The sequence below is a fragment of the Lepidochelys olivacea genome (genome assembly GCF_965140295.1).
Source record: "Lepidochelys olivacea isolate rLepOli2 genome assembly, chromosome: 16".
Classification (NCBI taxonomy): Eukaryota; Metazoa; Chordata; order Testudines; family Cheloniidae; genus Lepidochelys; species Lepidochelys olivacea.
Window position 1 is genome coordinate 20,556,705 of NC_140426.1, and position 26,196 is coordinate 20,582,900.

At 46.1% G+C, this 26,196-nt stretch overlaps 1 protein-coding gene across 2 annotated transcripts in view; it reads left to right on the forward strand.

Annotated features, from left to right (window-relative positions):
- COL5A1 (collagen type V alpha 1 chain) overlaps nucleotides 1-26,196 on the forward strand; it is a 248,110-nt gene that overhangs the window by 121,778 nt on the left and 100,136 nt on the right. For both annotated transcript variants that reach the window (XM_084649659.1, XM_084649658.1), the window contains exons 10-15: nucleotides 5,905-5,946; nucleotides 6,155-6,217; nucleotides 17,895-17,969; nucleotides 20,341-20,433; nucleotides 24,648-24,704; nucleotides 25,217-25,270. In XM_084649659.1, the coding sequence (XP_084505785.1) occupies nucleotides 5,905-5,946; nucleotides 6,155-6,217; nucleotides 17,895-17,969; nucleotides 20,341-20,433; nucleotides 24,648-24,704; nucleotides 25,217-25,270 (384 nt within the window). The remainder of the gene's footprint in view (nucleotides 1-5,904; nucleotides 5,947-6,154; nucleotides 6,218-17,894; nucleotides 17,970-20,340; nucleotides 20,434-24,647; nucleotides 24,705-25,216; nucleotides 25,271-26,196) is intronic.

The window sequence follows — 26,196 nt, forward strand, 5'->3', positions numbered from 1 at the left end:
TAAGAAACAGGGATAATTTGGAAAGAAATTAACATTTTCCATTTAGTCCTTTTCTCCCCTCCCACACCCCAAAAAGCTATTTTTGTTTGTAACAATTCTTTGGCCAAATTTCTTTTTACCAGTGTTCTGTACAAATGGCGAGAGCCTGTCTTAGTACTCCAATGGCTTTTACTTAGTCGTCGGTTTGAATTACAGCCCTCCCATCTGACTCCCTGCAGTTCTGGGAGAGCTTAGCTCCGGGTCTGAACTTTACAGCTCAAGCCCATCCTTAATTGTACAACTGAGGAGCACACCTCTGTGGCAAGGAAAGGGTTCTCCCAGCACACAGCTGTGGAAGCTGAGAATGATTTTTCCCCCTTCAATGTCCGATGTCCATTCTCTCCTTTAGGCCTCCATGTTGGTAAGGACCTTGAAAGTGCTCCTGTCTGATTGTTCAGGAACCAGAATCCTATATTCTCTACTTCTCTGTTTTGCCTGCACTGAGAGCAAGGGTTTCTTCGGCCCAGCTCTGAGGCACTTTTTGGTTTTAAAGTGCAGTTGTAAAATCAATTGCACTCACTTTATCAGTCAAAGGAATTTTCCAGCTACCCTACTGGGGTCTGAGAATCAAGCAGGGTTCTTTCTGTTTTTACAGCATCACCACTGATAAAGTCTCTTGGCCTTATTTTCCGAGCTTTCTGAGAACCTGCAGCTTCACTTGCCTTTAAGGAGAGATGTCTGTGCTCAACGCCTTTTGAAAATCCAGTCCCTGTGTGATCAGAGTTTAGCTGACAATTTAACTGATGGCACATGAAATGGACTGGAATTCAGCTGTCCTGCCCACAGGGTGTCTTACCTTGGTGGGATTAACTGGAGGAACAACTGCTTGTTGTGAGCTCTGATTGAAAGGTTCACAGGGAACGGAACTATTATTACGTAGCCCCTTTTCCATCCATAAGTACACTTTAAGATCTCAACTTGCCTCCATGTCTGCATCCCTCTCCGCACCCCCAGGAGAGACCCACAGATATTCGGATCCTTTCAATTACCCCCATTCATCTTGCTCCTGAGTCTCCGAAAGTCCAAGCACACGCTCATTGCAGACCAGTAACTCAATTAACCTAATTTTTCATTGGCAGAATGCCAACACAGTGCCAGAAGAAAGGACAACACTTCCTATCTGTTGGAGTCTGTTTTTTTCTGCCCTTCCTCTGTTTCTCTCCTGCGTGATCCTTTTCCAGAGGGTAGGGGGAAGGGTTTGACACCCAGAACCAGTGCTTTTAAAAAGCATTCCCAACCCTCCAAGTCAATTCCTTCCTTTCTGGGCCCTGCTTTCATTCTGCGGACAAAGGGAACAAAATGGATAGTTTGTCTAACTGAGGTGTGGAAAGCTCCGTTAAAATATGGGGGAGAGGGGGGAACCTGCTTAAACTCAGGCTGCCCCGTCCAATCTGAAATGTTACAGAGCGAACAAAATAGTTAAGTGTAATCATCCAGAAAGAATTTGGCTGCGTTGGCTGTTTCAAAACACTGGAGCATATATAGCCATTGCCAGAAAATAAACAAGACCAAATGCTGCCTTTCCTCTCTTCCTTCGGTTTCCCTTTAGCTGAGAGAAATGCAGATTCGTTGTGCTCTTTATCTTTAGCAAAGGCACTTTCTTCAGATCGGAGCTGCTGGATTGTGGGGTTGCGGGGGAGGAGGAGGAAGGATTCCTCTGAACTTTCCTTCCTTTCTTTCAGTCCGTCTGTCTTTCAATCCTTACTCGGTGCTGACGCTTGCTGGAGGCAGCAGGATAGCACAGTCTTCAGTCTAATAGTTTCTGTGATGGCAAAGGCAGCATTAACGCTCAAGAGCTTCAGGAGGTGCATGAGAGCAGGGATCTGGGAGTCAGGACTGTTGGATTCTGTTCATTGTTGTACAGCTTTGGAGCAAAGCAAAACACAAGAGAGACTCACTCTGTCACCTTGGGCAAGTCTCTCTTCCTCTCTGAACTGTGACTCATAGGGCATGTCTACACTTAAAACACGAGCAGCACAGCTGCCCCATTGTAGTGCTTCAGTGTAGACACCACCTCCGCCGACGGGAGGGGTTCTCCCGGCTTCATAGGTATCCATCTCTTAGCCGCTGTCTGCGTGGGGACTTAAGTTGGTTTAACAAGGCCACGCCAAGGGTGTGAGTTTTTCACACCCCAAACAACTTAGTTAAACCCACCTAATTTTCTAGTGAAAATGAGGCCTAAGGTGCCACATTATAGTAACTGTTGGTAAATGCTGACCCTTAGGATAACACCTGACCTTTCCCTCCCCCGGTCTATCAAACAGGCAGAAGTTAGAATACCTATATTAAAATGCTTGGGCTCTTCAGATGGAAGTGAGTAAATTTAAAACAGCATAGTTTTATTTTTATCCCTTCAGATTAACTTGAGGAACTCCCCGTGTCTGGGTCCCTTTACGAATGGCATTGCAAATGCCTTTGCTCTGAGAGTGCCCAGAAGGGATGGCTGTTGGCACAGATGCAAAATTGGGAAGCTGCTAGCGAGACCCTTCATCTTCTAGCCATGGAAGGGTGCAGGGAAAGAAGGGTGCCTTTGAGATGAGGAGGGAGTTGAGACAGAGGCATGGAATGACTTCATACAAATGGTGAGAACAAATCAGGAACAACTTGCTCACAACACTTTTGCCATCTTATGAAGCCAAGCCATGGGGCAGAACCCTGCCCCCGCTGAAGCCAACAGGAGCTTTGGCACTGAATTCAGTCAGAGCAGAATGGGGCTCCCAAATCTGTGGCTCTCGCTCCACAAGCCAGAGTTTTTATTCCATTCCATGCTCCCTCCTCTTCCCCTGCATGTCCCTCCCTGCCCCCTCCTGTCACACAGCCTGTCTCCTGCTACCCTGCCTTGTCGCCTTGCATGGATAATGGAAACTGTTGGAATTTCTCACTGAGGAGACTTTCCAGATGTCCCCACAGCCAGAGCCCAACATAAACAAATGGATAAATATGGGAGGATGCCCAGGCTGTCTGTATCAGGAATAGGTTAATTAGGTCTTCCTCTCCCGTCCTCTCTGAGGGGCCTCCTTTGCCTCGATGATTGGCTGTGGGAAGCAGAGCTCTCGGCACTGTAGCCATTGAGGAGACAGTTTCAAGTATTTCCCACATAAATCTGGCACCCGGCAGCTCTTGACGGTCGTGGGGCTCCTTATATGGGCAATGACTCTCTGTGGAGCTGAGGGGAGTTTATCAGCACTGAGCGGAGGTGGAGGTCTGGGGATGGTGCTAGTCTCCGGAGCTGCCACGCAGGCAGATGGGTGGTGCCTTAATCGGTCCAGTTTCTCAAATGAAATGGACGCCGGGGGGTGGAGGGTGCAGCTCCTATGAACCCACCGCTTTGCAAGATTTTTGGATTTATAACTTACAACCACCCTTCCCTTCTTTGCAAAACTAACCAGCGCTTTCTGCCCATCGTTCCCTGAGAGCAGGGAATCTTAAACCTCCACCCTAACTGGTCCCTTGTCAGCAGTCTCAGCAGAGAGCGGCCAATAGCAACATAGGCCATAAAGACTGAACTGTCCTCTCCCTCCTCAGGTCAGGACTGGGGTGCCTTGGTTAGAGCAACGTGAAGAGATTGGCTCAATGAGGGCCTGTATGCTGGGCACATTCCATCTTCCTCCTACTCACTTCACTTACTGCCCCGGGTTCATCTGAACTAAGGGAAAATAGAGTGTGTCCAGAGCTAGATCATGTTGGTGACATCACTGCACGCTAGCCAGATATACCCTTTAGCCTGTAGACCATGGCCCCTTGAAGCTCAGGTGCACTGAATGGAAGCCAGATCACACTCAAAGGGTCTCTCCGGAGCTCCAGGTAAAGAGCTTGTACTCAGGCCTCTGCTCCATGTCCAGAAAGGAACAGATTTCCTAAGGCCTCTATTCTCCCAGCACATCTGGATTCAGCCCTTGTTAGCAGTAATACTGCTTCCATATAAATTGTTCATCAGTCCAAATTCCACCACCAAAACCCCTTGCTTCCACTTGTTACACCGAGGCCAAGTGTTTCAAACCTGCATTGCTTCACCCAGGACAGATCAGAGGCAAGGAACAGCTCCCACCTCCTTGCACACCAGGAAAGAGTGGGCAAAGAATGTATGGTCTTGATAGGTTTGTACCCTGCTCACTCATTCTGGGTACTGGGGCTATTTTCTCCTTCCACTTCCCTCCATCTCTTGGCGGGTCATCCTATTGCCCAGGCTGCTCTTAGAGTCACCAGCCTTGTCCCAGTATTTAACCTCTGTTTTATTTTTTTGCACCTCACCCGTTGCCATGAAACACATGAGCACATCTCTTGAAAAGCCTGCAGCAACATGTCCTCCAGATTCTGCAGCTGTGCTAATCAGTTTCATACAGCTCAGCTGTTCCCCACCCCCACACACTTATCCTTCCATCCAGGGGGGAAATCTTACTGTCCTAACCCAGGACAAATGAGTGCCATTCATGAGTCTCTCCTCATACTCATGTAAATCAGGAGTAACTCTACTGCAGTCAGTGGAAAGACAGTGTTAAACTGCTATAGGATAAGGTCCATGAACCAAATTCTCTGCTAATGTAAATCCACATGACTGCATTGATTTCACTGGAGTTTCCCCTATTAAATCAACAGAGAATTGGCTCCCCATATAACCAAACAAACCAGCCCTTAAATCAGCTAGGAACGGGTATCAGTAGTATTAAAAAATCCTTATACTAGCCAAGGGATTTGGCTGCAGAGGGTATGTGTACATGCCCATATCCCACTGGGGGTGCCATCATGGTATTTGGCAATATAGTGTGATCTGTTTTCTCTTTGGGGGTGGGTGGGCTGAAGAAGTGCAGATGTTGGGGCAGGAATCCCTGTTTGCTGCATGTACCCTGACTGCTTCAGATTCACTCCGCTCAGCCCTTTGCACTGTGCAGGACATAGGAACCTGCGGTGACGTCAGCCCACACTTTCACCGGCTCTGCTCCACCAACTGGCCTTAGCTTCAACCCTGACCTGGGGAGACCACCCTCCTCCGAGGGGAAGGTGTAACTCGATCGCTGGGCTGGCTCCTTCCCAGGCTTCTCCTGACTGAGTTAATTTGACATTTGCTGACTTTTATGGGCTGATTTCATCCTGTAGGAGAATGACTCTGCTGGCTACATATTAGCCGGCGAGAGGTGAAACGGGCTGCTTGGAATATGGACACCTTGCTGGATGACTTTGAACTTGGTCAGCAGCCCAGCGATGGAAGTCTCCCCTCCCCCATTAAAAAACCCCCAACTCCACTGAGTACAACATACCCATGATTTAAAGGAATAGCAAAATATTTAATTTTTTAAACAATGAGATAACATTACCCTGACATGGTGCGCACACAATGATCTTATAGGTTCACTCAGTAAATCACTGCATAAAGTCTGCTAGGGAAAGATATGTAAAGACCCCTGGAAATGCCTTAGAATTTGATTGGAACTAGAGACAGCATTCTGAGCATTGGCTGCAAAACTCACTCTAGCAGAGCTTGGTTTTCTGGCATTCCAGACACAGTGCAAGGCTTTTCATTTGCTTGACCTTGGACTAAGATGAGAGAGGATTCCGCTCTCACCTGGTGTGATTCTGGGATGGTTGTTGGGGCAAGACTTTTATTTATGCCCAGCCTGGGCTGAACTGGTCGACATTTTGCTTTTCAGTGTACAGGATGTAGTGTGCCAATGGCAATGGACCCAGACTCCGCTGAAACAATGTGGAAGCTGCTCAGCACCAGGGTGCACTAACATCTGTTGGGCTTGTGAGCAGCAAAAGACCGGATGAGCTAAGAACAGACATGACTGCTTGACTTTTGAACTCCATTGCGGAGGTTGCGTTGGGGATGTGCCATGCTAATCACCAGTCTCTCTTACTGTTTTCTAGGGCATGCTCATCGAAGGGCCATCCGGTCCCGAAGGCCCAGCTGTAAGTCAATTTTTTTTAATACTTCTCTGGACTCTCTGGCTTCCATCGGCCATACCTGGATATCAGAGCAGTTCACGGTCAATTTTACTCTGCTAAAATAAACAGGCAGTTCCAGTTCTGTTTCTTTCCTTTGTGCATGCACGCTCAAACAAATAACAGCACATTTTCCTTTATGACCTAATGTTTTGTCCTGTCTTTTCCATACTAGGGTCTTCCAGGACCTCCGGGAACTACTGGGCCTGTCGGTCCACTGGGTGACCCCGGCGAGAGAGTAAGTATAATGGATTTATATCCTTTGGCTGTGGCCGCAGTTCATTCTTCTGTGTACTGTGGAGCTTTACTGTGACCTGGGGTGTAAAACATAACTGGTCTTAGTGGTGCTTGAAACCAACCACCTCTTGCACTTTAGCCCTTCTGCCTCAAAATGGGGAGAAGTTGTAAGCCTAGCAGAACTCGGCGTGGGGTAAAGGACAGATGTATGAACCTGGAACAAACATCCGGGAAGTGTCCACTCTAGCCTTTGCAAATGTGTCAAAGACCTCAAGTTACTTGGCAACCAATTAACTCAAGATTTTAAAAAAGAAGCTTAGTGTAAAGAAACTCTTTGACATGTCTCCACATCCTTTATTCCTACGTGACAGGTAATTACGCTGTGTCTCAGTAATAGTCAGAGGGCAAGTGTGGCGTGTGTCTGAGAGTTCTTCAGTGGGCAAGTGCAGCCTGTCTGAGATATTAGATGGCGGGCAGTGTTTTCTGCATTATGGCAGGGTCTGCTGGCTCAGAAAGTTTTGCAGTGCTATAAATACAGAATGAAGGTTTCACTGCAGGATTCAGAAGATGCAGGAGCTGGACTGTTGGTGTGAAAAACTTTCATTCAAACACACAGAAGTCTTCTAGCACAGGAAAAGTATAAATTAAGTTCAGACCTGGAGCCTTAATTAAACAATCCACTGGTTAGGAGCAAAAAATATCCACCACTCCTGCAGTGGATGGTGTTTTTCTCACGGAAGCTCCATGGTTTCAGTGGATTTCACTCTGTAGCCTATAACTTGCCCCACAGGAATGTGCGTTTCTTCTTGTGTAATGGTTTTGTTTTTTTTCAAATTACCTCCAATATGAAGATCCTTCTCCTACAATACTGTGTCTTTCCATTAGGAGGAGCTTTTGCCTTACTGACAGACACGAGCAACTGACCTGCTTTCTCTGTCAATGGGATTGTTAGGTGGTTTCCTTTATCATTATTTTATTTTATTTTGTTTAAATTCATTGCTGGGGAAAATACCCTACCCGCCTCCGATACGTCGTATTTGCGTTTTCAAGGCTCCTGGATTTTGGCGTCCAACTTGTGACACCTACAGCCTCATTTTCAGAAAGTGCTGAGCACCCTCAATGCCAGCTGAGATCCAGGATGTCTGCAGGTGGTCAGCACCTCTGAAAATCAGGCCCCCGGTTTCTGATTAGGGCCGCCTGAAATCGAGGCTCCCAAACGGCCACCATGCAAATGTGTTCTCCTCCTCATTTCTGCTTCGTTTTCTTCGCCTCTGAATCACGCAACCCCCGGTAAATGCTATTTTTCTCCCAATAGGAAGAAATTAAACGGCAGAGAAGTAACATGTGCAGTTGCTGTGCTGAAACAAACTCCTGCTTCTGCATACACCATGCAACCGGCCGTGTCTGTAGAGTTAATTTAGGTCTGACACCTAGTGGAGGATTTGGAGTACTGCTGCTTGCTTTGGTTTCGCGGAAGGCCTGAAATGGGGGGTCACTAGAACCTACCTACTGTAGCAGTCAGCCTAAAGCGGCTGGAATTGGAACAGTCCCTCGGCAGGAATCGGGAGTAAATAAATCACTGCATTTCCAAGCTGAAAGCTTTTAGGAGGGAAAAAATTAATATCATCAGGAAATGTTTCTTTTGGGTTTTTTTGGGTTTTTTTTCCCATTGAAGAACGGAAGCGATACTTTAATTTTAGATTGTTGGGCTTATAGAGGGACTTTTCCTGAATGGAGCAGAAGAGGAAAAGTAGTAATCTCCTAATACAGTGCATTAAAATCCCGCTTGTTTCTCTTGGTTGGCCTGCACGTGCAGACAAAGGTGTAAAGCTGATGGACTCCCTCACCAGCCCAGGAAATACTCAGTGTCATGCCCGGAGTCTTTTCAAACCCTTCCTTTAGGGCACAGTTTACTCTTCAAACGCAATAAAATAGTTCAACATAAGTTCCACATATAAGCCTTGTCTTTCCCTCTCACCCATGGTCTTCTGCAGGGGCCCAGGGGCCTTTCCTCCTGCCAAATTCTCTCCTCCCTCAACGGAGCTACGTTTTTTGGCTTTTATAATCACTTGAGCGGTCTCGGCTGGGACATAGCTGATCGGCATGCTGGGCCCAACGCCCCTTAGGGTTACCCCGCCCTGCAACAGGCAGACAATGCATTCAGTAAGAATTAGGGAGAGAACCCTTGGCTCTGAACCTTAAAAACCCAGTCTCCTGACACGTGAGCGATAGCAGGGCCTGCATGACCTGCACCGTAATTAAGACTTACCGCCCCAGTACGCTGCAGCCACGGGTGGGTGACAGACGTTGGCTGTGCATGCTTAAGCACGTTTGGCGCCAGGGACAAGCAGGCAGGTTCCTCTTTGTCACCTTACTTGTGCCCCATCGATTTCAGCAGCCCACATGTGAGTGAGGCAAGCAGAACTTGGCCCCGTGCCAGCACTGGGCATGGCCGTACAACAGAAGTATTTTTAGATTAGTTGAGTGTACTTCTGCAATATTGTTGAGTGTGCTGCTATTTCACAAAGTCACGAGTACTTCTGGGATGGGGGTCGCAGACAGCCACAGCACCGGGTTAGGTGTTTACGGACACCCGGGTTCACCGAAGGGAGAGCTTCCCAACAGGAGGTCTGACTCATCCCCTCGCGAGCAAGGAAGAAGGGGGCTGGAGTGCTGCTTGTGCTTTGAGAGAGGGAGCCATAGTTAAGTCAGGGGCTGAGGACAGGGAGGTAGCCAGGGAGGGACAGGGGGATTGTCTCTCTTTGAACCACTATGAAGCTACAGACATTGGGCTTGGATGAAGATTTGGCCCAATCTGAATCTCTTGGCCTGTCTCCAGTCCAAACCTGGCTTCAGTCACCACTGTTCTCACCTTAGTCAAGTATGGCCGTTTCTCCATGCTCACCTCCTACTCCTACACAGCAGTGCCCAGCTGGTGGTCTCCACTCAGTGGAGACTTGAGGGTGAACCAGCATGGAGAGCTGCGTCTCACTGACAAAACGTTAGAGTTCAGGGAAGGCAGAGCTGGGCCCCATCTAGATGTCTTTCCTGAGGTGCATTGGCAGCGTAGTGTGCAGGACCCTCCCCAGAGCTGTGCAGAGTGCATTCCAGGTCAGGAGAGAGGTAGATTGGCACCGCACTCCTGGGGAAGATGGCCATTGGCTCAGCAGAGTGCTATTATGGGCAAACTCGATGAGTGCCAAAAGTTCACCCAAAAATAAAAACAGCACTAACAACAGGCTCTGCCTGTAGCTCATTGTTGTGGTCAAAGTCATGGCAAGGATCCTTTTCAACCTCAAAGAGCAAAAAAAAAAAAATCTTGGAATGGGCCAAGAAACAAAAGGAAAAGAGTCTAGTTAGTGCTCTGTTTTCCCCGAGTCTGTTCTGTAACTCTAAAGGAGAGATGAATGGCAGTGACAATACACCATGGAAGAGCTGCAAGAATATCTGATGCCTCTGTTCCCCCCAGCACTGTTATCCAGTGAATAGCAAATACCAACATAAGGACAGGAACGGTTAGCAGAAGACGTTCCCTCAGTCTCCTCGTTAGGATCTTGGACACATTTTTCTGGCAGGTCATTCAGTCTGATTTCTAAAGCGGGCACTGGTGCAGAACAGCTTCTGTTGACTTAGCAGAGCTGCGTAACTGAGTCCCCTTCCCTGCAAGGACATATTGTGCAGTCACTTCCACCTGGGAAGGAGGGGAGAGGGGGAAGACCCATCCCCATAGGCCCTGGCCATCTGCTTTTGCAGTGCTCTATATGAGCACTTGCCTCTGGGCAAAAAAAGTTGGCATCTGGCTTCAGTATGTATTCTTAATGGCTGGCTGTGGAGTTACACCCGGGGTGTAAATAGGATTAGAATCAGGCTTAATAGCTGGGTGGTCTAAAGGGCTGCAGACAAAACACTCAAGTGCAAAGTTGTATATCCATTGCACGCTAAGGCTACAAAACAAATAGGAGCCAGCTCGCCATCATAGCCAAACCTGTTCCCCACCTCCCTGTGGTATTTGTGTCTCTACCAGCGTCAGATGTTGGCCATACGTTTGCCTGCCGGCTTCCCCCGTCTCACGAGCACAGCTGGCTGCTTCATTCCTTGAGACTGCTTCAGCACAGGTGCACGTACCTTGTTAGCTGTCTTCACGCCAAGCCATGGGCTGTTCAATTCTAGCTGGACAAGCCAAAAAAGGTTGCAGACCGAGCTAAGACAAAAAGATCCGGCCAGATAAAACCAAGGGAAGGGGAATAGGTTTCCTTTAGTGTCTTTCCTTAGGCTTTGTGCTAGTTAATAGATTCCAACACTTAAGTTCCTTCTGAGTTTTTGGTTATTAGGGGTCTGGTTCTTGAAGTTTGTTGTTTGTTTAATGCCTCAAAATTTGAAAAACCGGATTAAACTGTATATATGTGACGGGTGAAATTCACTTGTTTGCAGAGAGCCAGCACAAAGTCTGTACATCACCTAAGTCTCACTTAAACCCTATTTTAAAGGCTTAAGTAGTACATGAGCTTTGTCCTGGCTCCTTTGCTCAGTAGTGAACTTCACCCTAGGAGCTCAGACCAGTGCAAAACATGGCCAACTGTTCTTTCATCCAAATCCTTTCCCTTTAATGACTACTTCTTGCCTGGCTCCAGGCACCAGAACGCCAGCTGGAAATGACTACACACATGTTTACAAACGAGAACACAAGAAGAAATATATCAAGATATGAGGAACAGGAAGATATGGCTAATTTTTTTTCACTGGCATGACTCTTCTTGGATTTGATCTCATGCATGGATACAGAGCAAAGCCTGAGCCAGACATTTCCTTTGTTTGCACGCTTTTATAGTGAACTCCCATGAGCCTTCTCTTAGGCCTACGTTGCAATTCTGTCCTCAGGCACAGTGTTCAAAATCCCTCCTCGGATATGCTTGATCCTCCAGTTTCCTTACTGCAAGCTCTTGGGATCAATCAGAAGAAACAATCTCGTGTGTCCCCCTGATGTACCCTGTGATGATGTGGCTCTTCTCCAAAGTTGGGTGACTTCCACATTCCCTCTCCAGTGAGTGCCCTCCAAACGCTCTCTTCTCCATGGCTTCTTCCTGTAGCATGTGATTGAGGGGAGTTTTTAAATGCAAGATGGTTGCCTGGCTGCCTTCCATTGAGACAGACTCTGAGCTTGAAGGCACCAGCATAACAGAGATTGCATTCTCAGGTTTCCTGCCAACTGGGAAATGCAGTAACCACCAGGCTGCAGATCTTCAGTATCAACTTCACAGCCTCCCGATCTGCACATGCAAAATTCAGCCATGAAGAGCTGAATGGAAGGGTCTCTGCTGTGGTTTTGAGATGGATTTAAATGGATTATTGGGTATCAGGGCATTCTAGTGGTGATGACACTAATTTGGACACTTTTTTGAAAATTAAGGCTGTTTATCACAGACTCTCAGGGGATCTGGCTGGTATTTCCTGGACACTGCACTCCCCTAACCTCCCCCGTTAAGGCTCCCCCTCACTTAAACTCCTGGTGTATTATTTTTTTGATGGAACAATAATAGTGGTTCTCGTAGTTGTGACATGATTGAGAATGAAAGGGCTGGCTGTGCCACATTGATCCATGCCTTGGAATGCGCAGAATGTCGATATACAGCCACTCATCTCAACCCTAATGCATGGCCTCTGCCAGGAACTTGCCTGAGAGTTGTTAAGTTAACCCTTTAGATACGTTGGTCACAATTCATCCCTGAGCCAGTGCGCAGAGCCCAGCATGGTGACTGAGATTGTGGGAGGGGGCACAATCCTGGGGCTGACAGGGGCCTTTTGCTGGATAAGGTCAGAACAGCCCTCTCACGTCAAAGTGCCCCTGTCCCCTGCAGCTTGCAGCAGTCAAAGAATAATCAGGGCATCGAACTGTTTTGCCAGTCCCATCTGGTCCCCATTCACCGCTGGCTTGCCCTGAAATTCCCCTGGCAGGGAAGGAATTCTGCCCCTGGAGCATTTCCCCAAGCAAGGGAGCTGTGCAGCTGCAGGGCAGCCATGAATTGTGCCTTGCTTATCATCTATAGCTACTTCTTTAATCACCTCTCCATGTATGGTGACCTCCTCTTCTCCTAAGAGTTCATTTGTATGACAGGCTGGAAGGTGGGCTGGGTGGCCCTTATTTCTGCTGTTCTTCCGTATAATTGCCAGCATACTCTCCAGCGTGCCTTTGAATGGCCATGCCAAGCCGGCAGGCAGCAGGCATGACGTCCCTGACCCTTTTCACTGCACACCCCGGAGTGGAAAGCGGCATCTGCATTCAGGAGCAGACCACACATTCCACTTGTTTATAAATATTCTGTGCAGAACAAAATGTAACCGAACAGTATGCAACATATTGGGCATAGAAAAATGATGAATTAATAGAGCCAGGCAACTTGAATCCTTTCCACAAGTTAGACCAGATCGTCTTTAATTCATCTATTATTAGCATTATTATTGTTGTATACAACTGATGTGTGGAACTTTGCGGACGTAGCGTAAGACACATGTGGAAACAAAAAAGATTTTTGAAACCGGCCAAGTACATCAAACGAATGCGCCAATGATACTCAGCTATATCAACATAAGTCAACCGTGCTGTTTAGTATATTGGTATAACTTTATTCACCAGTCTGGTCCGCTCATTCAGCACTGCCTTGCCTGCCTGTGACGAGGTCTATCAGGCTTTCTCTGTCCTCTGCTGGAGGCATCTATGGCCTGACGCTCCCCATCCGAGGAAAATCTGTGCAGACCAGGTGACAAACAAGACAGTCCTCCAGAGGCCTAGAAGGACCAGGAGGAAAAATGACCAGTCATCAACCAATCAATCAGACTCTGCACAAGGAATAACAGCCGTCTCTTGGCACCCACGAGGTTAGACGTGTTCAGAAGCTTTGTTCAGGCTGATAGACAGTCCTTCCCCTGATTTTATGCTGGGCCAGTTAAGAAGACTTGCCTGCTTTTATTTAGAGAAAGAGCTGGGTGGGACTGGGACAGGGGAATGGTTCCTTGAGGCTCAGCCAGAATTGGGCCCTGGTCAGGGCTTTACCTTCAGTGCTGCAACAAAGTGTTTGCATTTGAAGGGTTTTTTTTTTCTCTTCGTTTAAGACTTGCTGTTTTGTTACTTGAGTGTGTAGAGACTGGCACCAAGCTTACGGCACAGACTGCCCTGCTCCAAGCTGGAGGCCAAACCTTGTAGACTAAAGGGGGTGGCAGGGGCGGGGAGGGAGTGAAATGGCTGCAGTACCACACATGGCTCTGCAGGAAGTGCTACAGAGCAGCTCCACCAGTCACACTGCCCCAAACCATGGGGAGTTCCAGCTGTGGGAGGGAGCCGTGGAACAACCAGTGAGGAGATCCCCTTAAGGAAGGATTTAAGGAAAAGAGGCACTTGGGAGCTGGCTTCATGTATATCCCAATGTTCCCAAGAAACTCTGAACTGGAATGAGCCGATGGAGAAAGGAAGCTCCTTTGGACAATGTGACTTTAGCCAGTGGAGCAAGGAAGGGCTCTTCCACATATCCAAGGTATAAATTCACCTGTCATCAGGAAGACCTGGTGTTCTTACCACCACTGGGACATTGCACCAGTCTGCCTTGGACTCTGCACAAGGAATAACAGCCGTCTCTTGGCACCCACGAGGTTAGACGTGTTCAGAAGCTTTGTTCAGGCTGATAGACAGTCCTTCCCCTGATTTTATGCTGGGCATTGATCACGCCTCTCTCTGCAGATTCCTTTGTTTCTCAGAACATGTGTGTTTCCCGAGCGCTCGGCCCTAGGGTGCGAACAGTTTCTTTCTGTCATTGTGTCTTTACAAGTGGATGATTAAAGAATGACGCGCCGCGTGAATGAATGTAGCCAAACGGCAGGGGGATGGCAGCGATTTATTGAGTGTCACAGGCCATCCGAACTGAATTCCAAAGGATTCACGAAGAGAATACAAACACCAACTCCAGAAAACATCCTTCCCGCCATTCGGCAGAGAAACGTATCATGATCCCTGCCTCAGGAGAGCGCCATGGATTTCTCCAGATCACTCTGCTCCTTGTGAGGCAAATACACAGCCATATTCTTTTGTCTTTCGCCTTTGGGAACATGTTAATTAGTCTCATAAACACCCTGGATGCTTCTACCCTTTTACACACTGTGCCATGCAGTGCAGAACGAAATAGAATAATAGGCCAGATCCATTGCGAGGGTATTTCCCCAACTTCCATTGAAGTAGGTGGAGCTACACTGATTTACATCAGTTGAGGATCTGGCCCTGAGACTGTGCACCTATGCACCTCTTTTAGGGCACCATTGAGGCCAATGCTAAAACTTCCCTTGGCTTCGCAGGCACGGCACCTGGCTCTCAGACCTTTGCTATGGTTCTGAAATGCTTGTCGGAAGGTCTTGGAGGCCCTTTTCCTTCTGGGTTTCAGGTGGAACCTGGTTCAGAGGTGCTGAAATACCAGGAGAACGGTTTTTCTCACAGCCATTTGGGCCAGCAATGGACGTGTCAGAAATCTAATCCTTTAAGAGATTTCTGGCCCAAATTTGGAGGCCCGAAACATTGGGCTAGAAAGCTGATCAGCGTCCATATTGCCTTAGCATTTGCAAGCATTTGCAAACCGTGTGAAGCTTGGCAGCACTCCTTAGCTATTGTGTATCAGCAGAGCAGCATTGACTTCGTTGGAAACACCCCAATTTGCACTGGCATGCAACAGGTTTCTTTGAAAGTTACTCAAAGGCCTTTGGAAAAGTGACCTGAATTTAAATTTGAGGTATTTTGAAAATACCCCCAGACAAACATGCTTGTGTAAAAACATTTTATCTACACTCGTTTGACAGAATACACGAAGATAGATAAACAAACCCAGAGATGATCAATCATACATCAGGACCGTGCGGACGAGGCGGGGAGAAAGAGTTATTATATAAGACAAGTTTGGCCTAAATTATTTATTGTGCTTTTAATCCAACAGATGGGACTGCTCTGTTTACCTATCAACTCCTCATCGTCTGAGTCAGGGACTGTTGTGTCGAAGTGGCTAAGTAAACAAAGTGGAAGTAACATCATGAGCTAGTCTTGAAAAATGGACAGGTGGATTAGATATGCAGCCTGCCTCCAGCAACAGAGGGGACTACTTGCGTTTTCTGCTGATAAATCACTGGCTGGAGTGGCCGTTTACTGCAGGTTTTCAAGCTGTGTTATTATTCTGGGTCAGTTGGAGGGTGACGCAAACCCTGGATTCTTCATCTGTAATGTTATCCAGTGCCTCTAATTATGGGGTGCCGTGTATATAAATAGTCTAGCTGGTGCGTGTGTAGTTCAGGGTAGGGTTGGGCAATGTTGTTTTCCCTAATTGTGGACTCACTAATCATGGGCTTGAAAATTCGACTGGCATGGTATTGGGTGCCCTTTTAAGAACGAGAAAGAGAAAGGGAGAGGGAGAGAGAAAGAGAGCGAGGGAGCATGGGAGGTGAGAGGGGAAAAAAATCCAAGGAAACAAGAGTGAACAGAGTTTAAAAAAAAAAAAAAAACGCCACACACAATGCAGAGAGAATGTGAAAAGGGAGGGTGGGAGGAGAAGCATATTCGAATATAAAAATAGATAAAAGTGCATAGACCATGAAAGGAGGCAGGGTAGCCTGGTGCTTAAAGCACAGAACTAAGATCAGGACACCTGGGTTCAGTTCCCAGTTCTGCCACAGACTCACTGAGTGACCCTGGGCAAATCACTTCGGATCTATTTTTCAAAGCACCTAACTGACTTAGGAGCCTCAGGGTATGTCTACCCTGCGATAAACAAAACCCAGGGCACTGAGACCGAGAGCTCAGGTCAGCTGACTTGGACACATGGAGCTCAGGAGGCGGGGCTATAAAATAGCAGTGTAGATGTTTGGGTGTGGGCTGAAGCCTGGGCCCTGAGACTCTTGCTCCTCAAATGTCTACACTGATGTTTTATAACCCCGCAGCCTGCGTCTCACGAACCCGAGTCCGCTAACTTAGACCTGCCACAGTCATGCCATGGGCCTTTCATTGCCAAGTAGACATACCCTAAATCTTGTTTTCAAAAGTGACTTAGGTCAGGTAGGAGCCTAAGTCTGATTGAAAGTCAATGGGAGGTAGGTGCCTAAATACCTTTAAAAATCTGGCCCTGCGCCACTTTCAAAACTTGAAAATTTTACTCTTCGTTTCTCAGGGCCTCTCTCTCTCCCCCAGCCATCACCACCCTCCCTTTGTCTTGTCTGTTTACATTGTAAGCTCTTTATAGCAGAGACCATCTCTTATGGCGTGTATTCACAGCACCTGAATTCTAGGCACTTCAATAACAAGAAAGGCGACTCATTTGTGCCAGGGTGCTGATGTCATCGTTTTGGTGCGTGCCTGGAGTGAGGGTGACTGTGTTTGCAGATTCGAAAATTAGAATGAGCAAGACTCCAGTCTGTGTTTCTTGTCTATCCATTCAGCACCTCCTGAGGGGAAGAGCCTAGACAAACAATATCATCCATGACATGCAAAATCAGGCAAATACAAAAAAAAAACCCCCAAACCCCAAAAACCCAACTTTTTGCACATACTCAGAGAGTCAGTATTTTTAAGGGTTCAGAATGGCTGGTGCAGTGCACCTATCCTGCTCCAGAGAACTTCCCAAGGGGAATTTATGCAGCTTTCATTGAAGAAGAGGGGAAAAGTAAAATGATTATGGGACCTTATTAAGTAACTGCAGGAAGATGGTGGATTACACCGGAGACTAGAAATGTTCCTCAGTTAGAGCCCAATCCCGCCATTGTTGAAATGAATGGCAAGACTCCTATTGACTTCATAGGATGGGATCAAGTCTACAACGCCCACAGCTTTGCATGCTAATGTGAAAATTGGAATTATGCATGCACCTTGCGTAGTTAGATGTCGCCCTCATTTGCATGCTGTATTGCTCAATGTCTGTGTAAATTTGGACTTTTTTGCAGGCACAGAATTGTGAGTGCAAATAATCTGGAGGCTGTTTTAGGGAAGTTGAATCTATGTTGTTCTTTAGAGTTTCATCTGTAGAACATTTAATGTGTAGGTTGCTCCTACAGAGTGAGATCAAGATACTCGACTGATGGATCAGTGGAGCTTTGCTAATTTGCACCAGCTGATTGTTTGGCCCAAGGCTGATGGAAATATTTTTGTAGGAACAAAAAGACCACCAAAAAACAATGAAAGGAAAGAAATGAACCAGGCAATTAAACATGTGGAAGAATAAATACATTTCAATGCATCTCTGCTTCACTGCTCTGAGTTATATTTTAAACAAGGTTTTATATACAGTTTTAATAGGGCTTAATATACTCAACTAAACATTGATATCATTGATCTGGAACATTGCAAGGGCTTTTATTGGGCATCTGAAAATTGCTCATGGCAGACTTGAAACTATGGAGGGAAGGGAGCAGGGGGATGGAATTACTAAGGAATACCATATGTGTTTAAGCAACACATACAGGCCACTGTAAACATCTCTGTGCTGCCAGCCTTACCATTGATCTGGATACCATCAAAATGTATAGTATATCTGAGTATACTTGGCTTTGCCAAGGCTAACGAGAAGCAAAGGCCCTTCCAGCTACAGCAAACTATGGGGAAGAATGAATTAAATAACATATACACACAAGCTCTAGTGATTTCTCTTTATTTCTTCCCTTCGTAGGGACCTCCTGGCCGGCCAGGTCTTCCAGGAGCAGATGGGTTACCCGGACCACCAGGGACAATGCTCATGCTGCCTGTAAGTACAATTGTAACAAAAGGGCATGGTTAATAGAGAAGACTGGGGGTCAGGAGTCCTGCACTTTGCTACTGACACCCTATCTGTCCTTGGGACAGTTACTTCACCTCATTGTGACTCTCTTTCCCCTTTTGTGGAATAGAGACACAACACACAACCTGTGGAACTCATTGGCAGGGCATGTTGTGAAGGCCAAAACTATAACTGGATTCAAAAAAGAATTTGCTAAGTTCATGGAAGGTAGGTCCAACAGTGGCTATTAGCCAAGATGGTCAGGGATGCAACCCCATACTCTGCGAGTCCCTAAACCTCTGACTGCCAGATGCTGGGTCTGGACAACAGGGGATGGATCACTTGATAGTTGCCTTGTTCTGTTCGTTTCCTTAGAAGCATCTGGCTACTGTTGGAAGACAGGAGATGGGGCTAGATGGACCATTGGTCTGACCCAGTGTGGCCGCTCTTATGTAAATTATTACCCATTTTTTGTAAAATGCTGGGACCTCTTCACATGGGAAAAGAAATGGGTACGTAGGCTAACGTTTTCAAAATTGACCCATGATTTCAAATGCCTCAGTTCTGCTGGACCCAACTTGAGACACCTCAGGTGGGCTCAATTTTCAGAAAGTGCTGAACACCCGTCTGAAATCTGTGAAAGTGCTGAAATTCAGGGCCATTTAAAGGGGTCTCAAATTGGACATCCAACACTGTAGGTGACTAAATGAGCTAGTCACTTTTGAAGATCGTGGCACTATTCTTTCTGGATGCCAGTCGAGCCAGCATTGAGTCAGCCCTCTTGGTCCTGGGACACCAAAGGAATGATGATGAGTATATTTTGTCTCTGCTTTGATGTGACAGAACCCAAAGGAGCCTAGCGGCTGGAAAATAAGCAGTTGCGTACTAAGAGGAGAGTCTTAAATAAAAACCACTGTGCACTTGTAGGGGTTCCAAATAGCAGGGTAATGCATGTGTAGGTTACTGGCAGAGAGCCTAGTGCTGCTAAGGCCAACTGCACAACATTGTTTCAATGTTTAGCCGGCCATTACAATACCTCTTCTGGCCCATAAAGTAACCAACCCTGGGTCTGTAAATTGTGGGCTTCAGTTCAGTTGGCCAAGTTCATGTTGGAACCTGGTTTCATTGCTTCTTGCTATGCAACAGGACGCCGAGGTGAAACCCAGGTGAAGCAGCGTTACCAACTAGGACCTACAGTCTGCAGTTTCCCTCTTGGAATGCTCTAAAGACACTGATAATTAGGCCAGTAACAGGGTATTGCTACAGGAACATAGGTTCAGAGATGTCAAAGGTGGGAAGAACCTCACTCCTCCTGAAGTTGAGGAAAATAATCTCCCAATGGAGGGCATGGCCAATAATCAACAGCTTACATTTTCGAGTGCTTTCCATGCCAAAGGATCCCAAAACACTTTCTAAACTGTGGGCTGAATTCTACTCCTTGAAGCACCTCCGCACTGGATAAAATCTGGGACGCTGTCTTTCTCCCTGCCGTAAAATAGATTAAAAAACCATGCATCCTCCCCCCCTCAATGTAGCCAAGTTTTTAACTTGTGTTTGGAAAGCTCTCTGAGATCCCTCAGAGGGAACGCACCACGCAAAGCTGCAGAGCACAGCGAATGCGTCTAGGAATGGGCTTTTCTGCCTGCATATTGCTGGCCCGGTGTTGTTGTTATCTCCCCGTAGTCCACTGCAGATTGGACTAATCCAAGCTCAAATGTTTACCTGTTTGGACGGTGTCCTATTTTCCAAGCAAACTTCAGGTGTCCTGGCATGGGGAGCTAGTATCTCAGGAATAGCTTTTAAAACACACAAGCCCAAACCTATAGCCCTTGTGCTACAAATGTAGGCTATGTACTCTAGTAAACTGGAGACTAACGCCAAGTGATTTGTTCCCATCCTCATGCAATCACATCTGCAGGGTTTTCCTGGCCAAGAGCAGCTGGGAGGAGAACATCAGACCTATGAATGTTCTGGCTTTAAAGGTTCGAGCTGATGATGAGTCCTTAAGGTTTTAAAGCATATATCGTGATCTCATGCATTTTATCCTTGGATTGTTTTGAGCTTCGGTGATTTAATTTGCAGGTGTTTACCTGGGAAGAATGTGGCTTGTGCCATACATAAGTAAGATCACCTGTCTGGTTTTCCCATCAGAAGCGAATGTCACAGGGCTCTGAGAGAAGGTGCTAAACGCGTGTGGCAGTTAGTAAGTTTGTTAGAGACCAGTAGGGCAGTGACTGAGCTGAGCTTGCCAATCCAGCGAGGCTGAATAGAAATGCTATAGGAAGTCAGGCTAGGGGGAGAGGGAATAGATAGCAGCATAGTCACATACATCTGCACATCTGCATCTTCTTTCTTGCAGTTCCGCTTTAGTGGGGGAGGAGATGGTGGCTCAAAAGGACCTCTCGTTTCAGCACAGGAATCCCAAGCTCAAGCCATACTACAACAAGCCAGGGTAAGTGGGGACATCACTTTTCTCTAGTGCCGTTGGAAGAAATTTACCCAGGTGATGTGTCTTGACTTTGGCCGTGATTTAGTACCTGGCATGGTAATGTGACCCCTTAGCATACTTTGGCCTATCGATAACAGCTAGAGATGGGCCAATCCAAAACTATGGTTCAAAATTCCCCCACACCTTTTGGACCAAATCCTCTGCTGATGTAAATAGGCATAGGCCTGTGGGCTTCAGTGGAGTTCTGCTATTTACAAGACTTGGTTCTTTGTGCTCAAAATCCGCAGCAAAAGTTTTGTATGTTTTTGTTTTTTGGGTAAATCACTCTCAATAAATAAATGAATGTCACAGGTGTAAGTTGTTTCTCAGTTCCATGAATCTCAGCCCGCAGATCACACTTTCTGTTAATGTATTCATTGGAAAGTGTGCCATGAGTATCCTTGCAAATATGTTTTTTATATATATTTAATCCTGTGGAATGACTGTAAAAACTTCCCTATCCGGGTTTGTTATTCGAGCTGTGTTGGTTACCTGTGATTGGTCACACATGTCCCGCAGTATTATATCTGCTCCCTGATTGGATGAACACACAGGCCCTTAAGGCCCAAAGGTTCACACGTTCAGTGCCTACTTAGTGCCAGCGTTCAGGCTAGTTCAAAAACTTTTAGTTAAAACTTGTTTTGCTGGGAAATGGGCTTTGTGACTAAATTATTTTTTTTTTTGTGGATAGTGTCTGCTTTTCTGTGAAACTTTTGATTATTTTTTTCTTTTTGACAGAAAACCAAAAACTGGAAATGGACATTTTTCCCCCTCTCCCCAGGGAATATTCCAACTGTTCTTTGAAAAACCATAAACTCCCCAACTGATGTTTTTTTCACTCAGTTTTTAGCCAAACTTTTTCAGTTATCAGTTGGTGAAAATAGGGGGAAGGGGGAAACAAACACACCGGTTTGGGGTTTATGGTTTTTAGATGGAAAGTTAAAAGTTTCCACAAGAGGGGAAAAAACTTAGCTGTACCCTGCGTACAGACCCTGTCATTTGAACTGGGATCATTAATAAGAAAATTGAGATCGAAGCCTTCTGTGATGAAGGCTGAAAGGGTTTTGGGGAGGCTGAGAGAGGAAAGGGACTCCTGAGATGGGTAGATTTTTCTTCTCTTGTTTTGGGGTAATTACATTATTAAAGTGATATATTCCTCTGAAATTTGATTCTTGGTAAAGAGGCCAAATGTTGTCCCAGCTGGCAGTATTTTAGAGCAGCTCCTTTTTATTGGGCTGTGGTACAAAAAATAAAAGTTATAAATAATCTAACATACTTATTTCATTACAAGTGCAGGCACAGGTAGATTTTGATTACTGAGCACCGACATAATTAGCAGTCTTTTAAAGTATTGAATTACTGCAATGGAACAAATTGTCCAAGCGGTGTTATAAAGTGTGGACAGTCCCATTACCTGCTGTGAACATTATTGACTGGGTGCTGGCTATATGGCTTTTTAATTACTGGGTTTAAAAACCAACAAAATTGAATTGCTGTTCTATTTATGGGATTGTTAAATAGCAAAAAATCTGTAAATTGAACTGTCAGGATAGGCCCGTTACTCAATGGGGGGGGGGGAAATAATATCAGAAAATGTGGAAATGGCAGAGGTGCTTAATTACTCCTTTGTTTCAGTTTTTACCAAGAAGGTTGGTGGCGATTGGACGCCTAACATAGTGAAAGCCAGTGAAAATGAGGTAGGATCAGAAGAGGCTAAAATAGGGAAAGAACAAGTTAAAAATTACTTGGACAAATTAGATGTCTTCAAGTCACCAGGGCCTGATGAAATGCATCCAAGAATACTGAAGGAGCTGTCTGAGGAGATATCTGAGCCATTAGCGATTATCTTTGAAAAGTCATGGAAGACGGGAGAGATTCCAGAAGACTGGAAAAGGGCAAATATAGTGCCAATCTATAAAAAGGGAAATAAGGACAACCCGGGGAATTACAGACCAGTCAGCTTAACTTCTGTACCCAGAAAGATAATGGAGCAAATAATTAAGCAATCAGTTTGCAATCATCTAGAAGATAATAAGGTGATAAGTAACAGGCAGCATGGATTTTTCAAAAACAAATCGTGTCAAACCAGCCTGATAGCTTTCTTTAACAGGGTAACAAGCCTTGTGGATGGGGGGAAGTGGTAGACGTGGTATATCTTGACTTTAGCAAAGCTTTTAATACTGTCTCGCATGACCTTCTCATAAACAAACTAGGGAAATGCAACCTAAATTAAGCTATTATAAGGTGGGTGCAAAACTGGTTGGAAAACTGTTCCCAGAGAGTAGTTATCAGTGGTTCAAAGTCATGCTGAAGGGCATAACAAGTAGGGTCCCGGAGGGATCAGTTCTGGGACTGGTTCTATTCAATATCTTCATCAATGATTTAGATAATGGCATATAGAGTACACTTACAAAGGTTGTGGATGATACCAAGCTGGGAGGGATTGCAAGTGCTTTGGAGCATAGGATAAAAATTCAAAATGATCTGGAGAAATGGTCTGAAGTAAATAGGATGAAATTCAAAGGACAAATGCAAAGTACTCCATTCAGGAAGGAACACTCAGTTGCACACATACAAAGTGACTGCCTAGGAAGGAGTGCTGCGGAAAGGGATCTGGGGGTCATAGTGGATCACAAGCTAAATATGAGTCAACAGTGTAACGCTGTTGCAAAAGAAGTGAACATCATTCTGGGATCTATTAGCAGGAGTGTTGTAAGCAAGACATAAAAAAGAATTCTTCTGCTCTACTCCATGCTGATTAGGCCTCAACTGGAGTATTGTGTCCAGTTCTGGGTGCCACATTTCAGGAAAGATGTGGACAAATTGGAGAGATTCCGGAAAAGAGCAACAAAAATGATAAAATGTCTAGAAAACATGACCTATGAGGGAAGATTGAAAAAATGGGGTTTGTTTAGTCTGGAGAAGAGAAGACTGAGCGGGGACGTGATAACAGTTTTCAAGTCCATAAAAGGTTATTAACAAGGAGGAGGGAGAAAAATTGTTCTTCTTAACCTCTGAGGATAGGACATGAAGCAATAGGTTTCAATTGCGGCAAGGGAGGTTTAGGCTGGACATTGGGAAAAACTTCCTAACTGTCAGGGTGGTTAATCACTGGAATAAATTGCCTAGGGAGGTTGTGGAATCTCCATCATTGGATATTTTTAAGACCAGGTTAGACAAACACCTGTCGGGGATGGTCTAGATAATACTTAGTCCTGCCATGAGTGCAGGGGACCGGACTAGATGACCTCTCGAAGTCCCTTCCAGGCCTATGATCCGATGATATGGATAACGAAAGTATGGGAAGAATACTCCTGTAGTCTAGGCATATATAGATTGACAGTGTGCCTTCAACACCTCTGTAGAGAGAGCCTTATTAATCTTTCTCTTGGCTATACACCAGCGTGAGTGAGAGGAGGCTCAGACCTATAGAGCCAGATCCTCAGACGATGTAAATCAACACAGCTCCGAGGATGTCAAACCTCAGCTAAGGAACAGGCCGTTAGTGTTCATGTGTGTATGTTGTTACAAATTATTTTTTAACAATGTGTACATTTATCTATCAAGACAGGTTATAGTTTCTACATAAGAGACAGTCTTCCCTACATAATTAAGCTACATTCCCTGTACTACATGTGGCAGTTTCCACGGTATGCATCCGATGAAATGAGCTGTAGCTCACGAAAGCTCATGCTCAAATAAATTGGTTAGTCTCTAAGGTGCCACAAGTCCTCCTTTTCTTTTTACATATAACAGAGTAAACATACATTGTCTCCAAAAATAGTTATACACATATGCTGGAAACAAAGTACGTTCTATTCAATAGGATCATGTAGGGGAGAGTTAACACTCCATATCTGTACTAGGCTGTCTGGGGCACCTTCATTCCTGGTGTAACTGCATGGAAGTCAAGGAAGTTGTATCAGCGATGTATTTGGGCCTCTTTGCCTGCATTGGACACATGGTTTGTTTTATGCACACTGGGCCAAAGCCCATTGGCTTTAATGATGTTGCACCAGCATCTGCTACTAGTGTTTTTGGTCCACTGTGCAAGATTTCTGGTCCCAGTGGCGTAGAGCCTTTGCTGGTGACAGCACAAGGTGTGGGTCATGCTGGCTTTGGTTGTGTCTGGCAGTAGGATGTAGAAGAAACTGGATGATTTTCTCTTTCTGTTGCAGTTGGCGTTGAGAGGCCCTGCTGGCCCTATGGGTCTTACTGGAAGACCAGGCCCTGTGGTAAGTAAGTAGCCAAACACTGAGGACAAGAAGGCAAAGCTGACACCAGGGCATTGCCTTGGAATTGGATCTCTGATATTATTGGTGCCCTGATTGTCAGAGAGCCTTCATTTTGCTGACACACACATTTGCGCATCTGCTCTCTGGCCTCTGCTCACTGTCCCATGCCCCTGTGTCGGGATTTGGATGTGCACACCGCTTTGGGGCAAACAATCTTGTCACAGCTTCCCTGTGCTCCCCCACGTCAAGCAACGTCCCTGTCATCGTCTATGAATGAAGCCTTGTGGCAAACAGAGACATTACCCCCGAACATGGCCACGCACTCCTGGAAAAGTGCTTGTTTCAGCACACAGGCCCTAATTGCTGGAGCAGCTGTTATTCTACTCCTGTTGCATTTGGTGCTGTGGATTCCCAGCCAACTCTCGTGGTCCCGCGGGTTAATGCGTCCTTCTTGACATCATTCGAGTCTTGACCATGGCAAAGCCTAACCTAACTGTATTGTGCATCCATAGGGACCCCCAGGCAGTGGAGGACTAAAAGGTGAATCAGGAGACATGGGGCCTCAGGTGCGTATGAGAAAACCACAGTAATTTTCAAAAGGGGGTGGAGGTGGGATCTTGTCTAAAGCTACTAAGCCTGTAACCAGGGCTTTTATAGTGGCCCATCTGGAGGAAGAACTCAGGCTTTCTAAAGGGTGAATAAGATTGGACAGACATGAAAATATGTTCTGCACCTACATGAGCATTTGAGTATCCAAATACAGAGCTCAGAGATCCTGAGACAGTGGAATATTCCACATTGCAAGCCTTCTGAAGAGCAGGCCAGTACAGATGATCCAGGACATCAAATCCTGAAAGCCCTTACTTCCTTCTTAATCTTTTCCCAGGCAAACCTACAGTTCAGTACATGGAGAATTTTGCTCCCCATTTAAGTCCTGTAAGATTCTGGGATGGGCTGACCAAGCTCAGTGGTGTGGGTGGAGAATCATGCCCTTGGCATGCCACGCTGCTCCACCCGGGAAAAGGGAGGAAAATAGTGCTCTTGTCTATTCTGGCTACTAGCACCTCTGAACGTGTATCAGCCTAAACCTCATGATTTTATCTTCATCTCGAACAGCACTTCCACTGGAAACAGTCTATCCACACAGCCTGGGCAAACACTGAATACAAGGTTCAACAGGATTCTTGGAGGTCCCACTTTCATAACGCAGGCAATAGTTCCAGTATAGAAATCCTGAAGGCCCCTAGTTAGTTTGTAGCTCACACTCAGGCAAAACTCCCGTTCTCTACACTGCGAAGCCTGTGTAAGGACTGAAGGATTTGCCTCCAGAACATGGAGTCACCGACAAGTGGGGAACAGTTCACATGATTAAGATATCCCTTTGGGGATACACCAATCAGTCCTCATGACACAGTGGGAGTTTCCTGTCCTCATCCCCTGCACAATGGACCTTTCCTGTATTTGATGTACGGAGGACTCTGTCCAGTGAGGT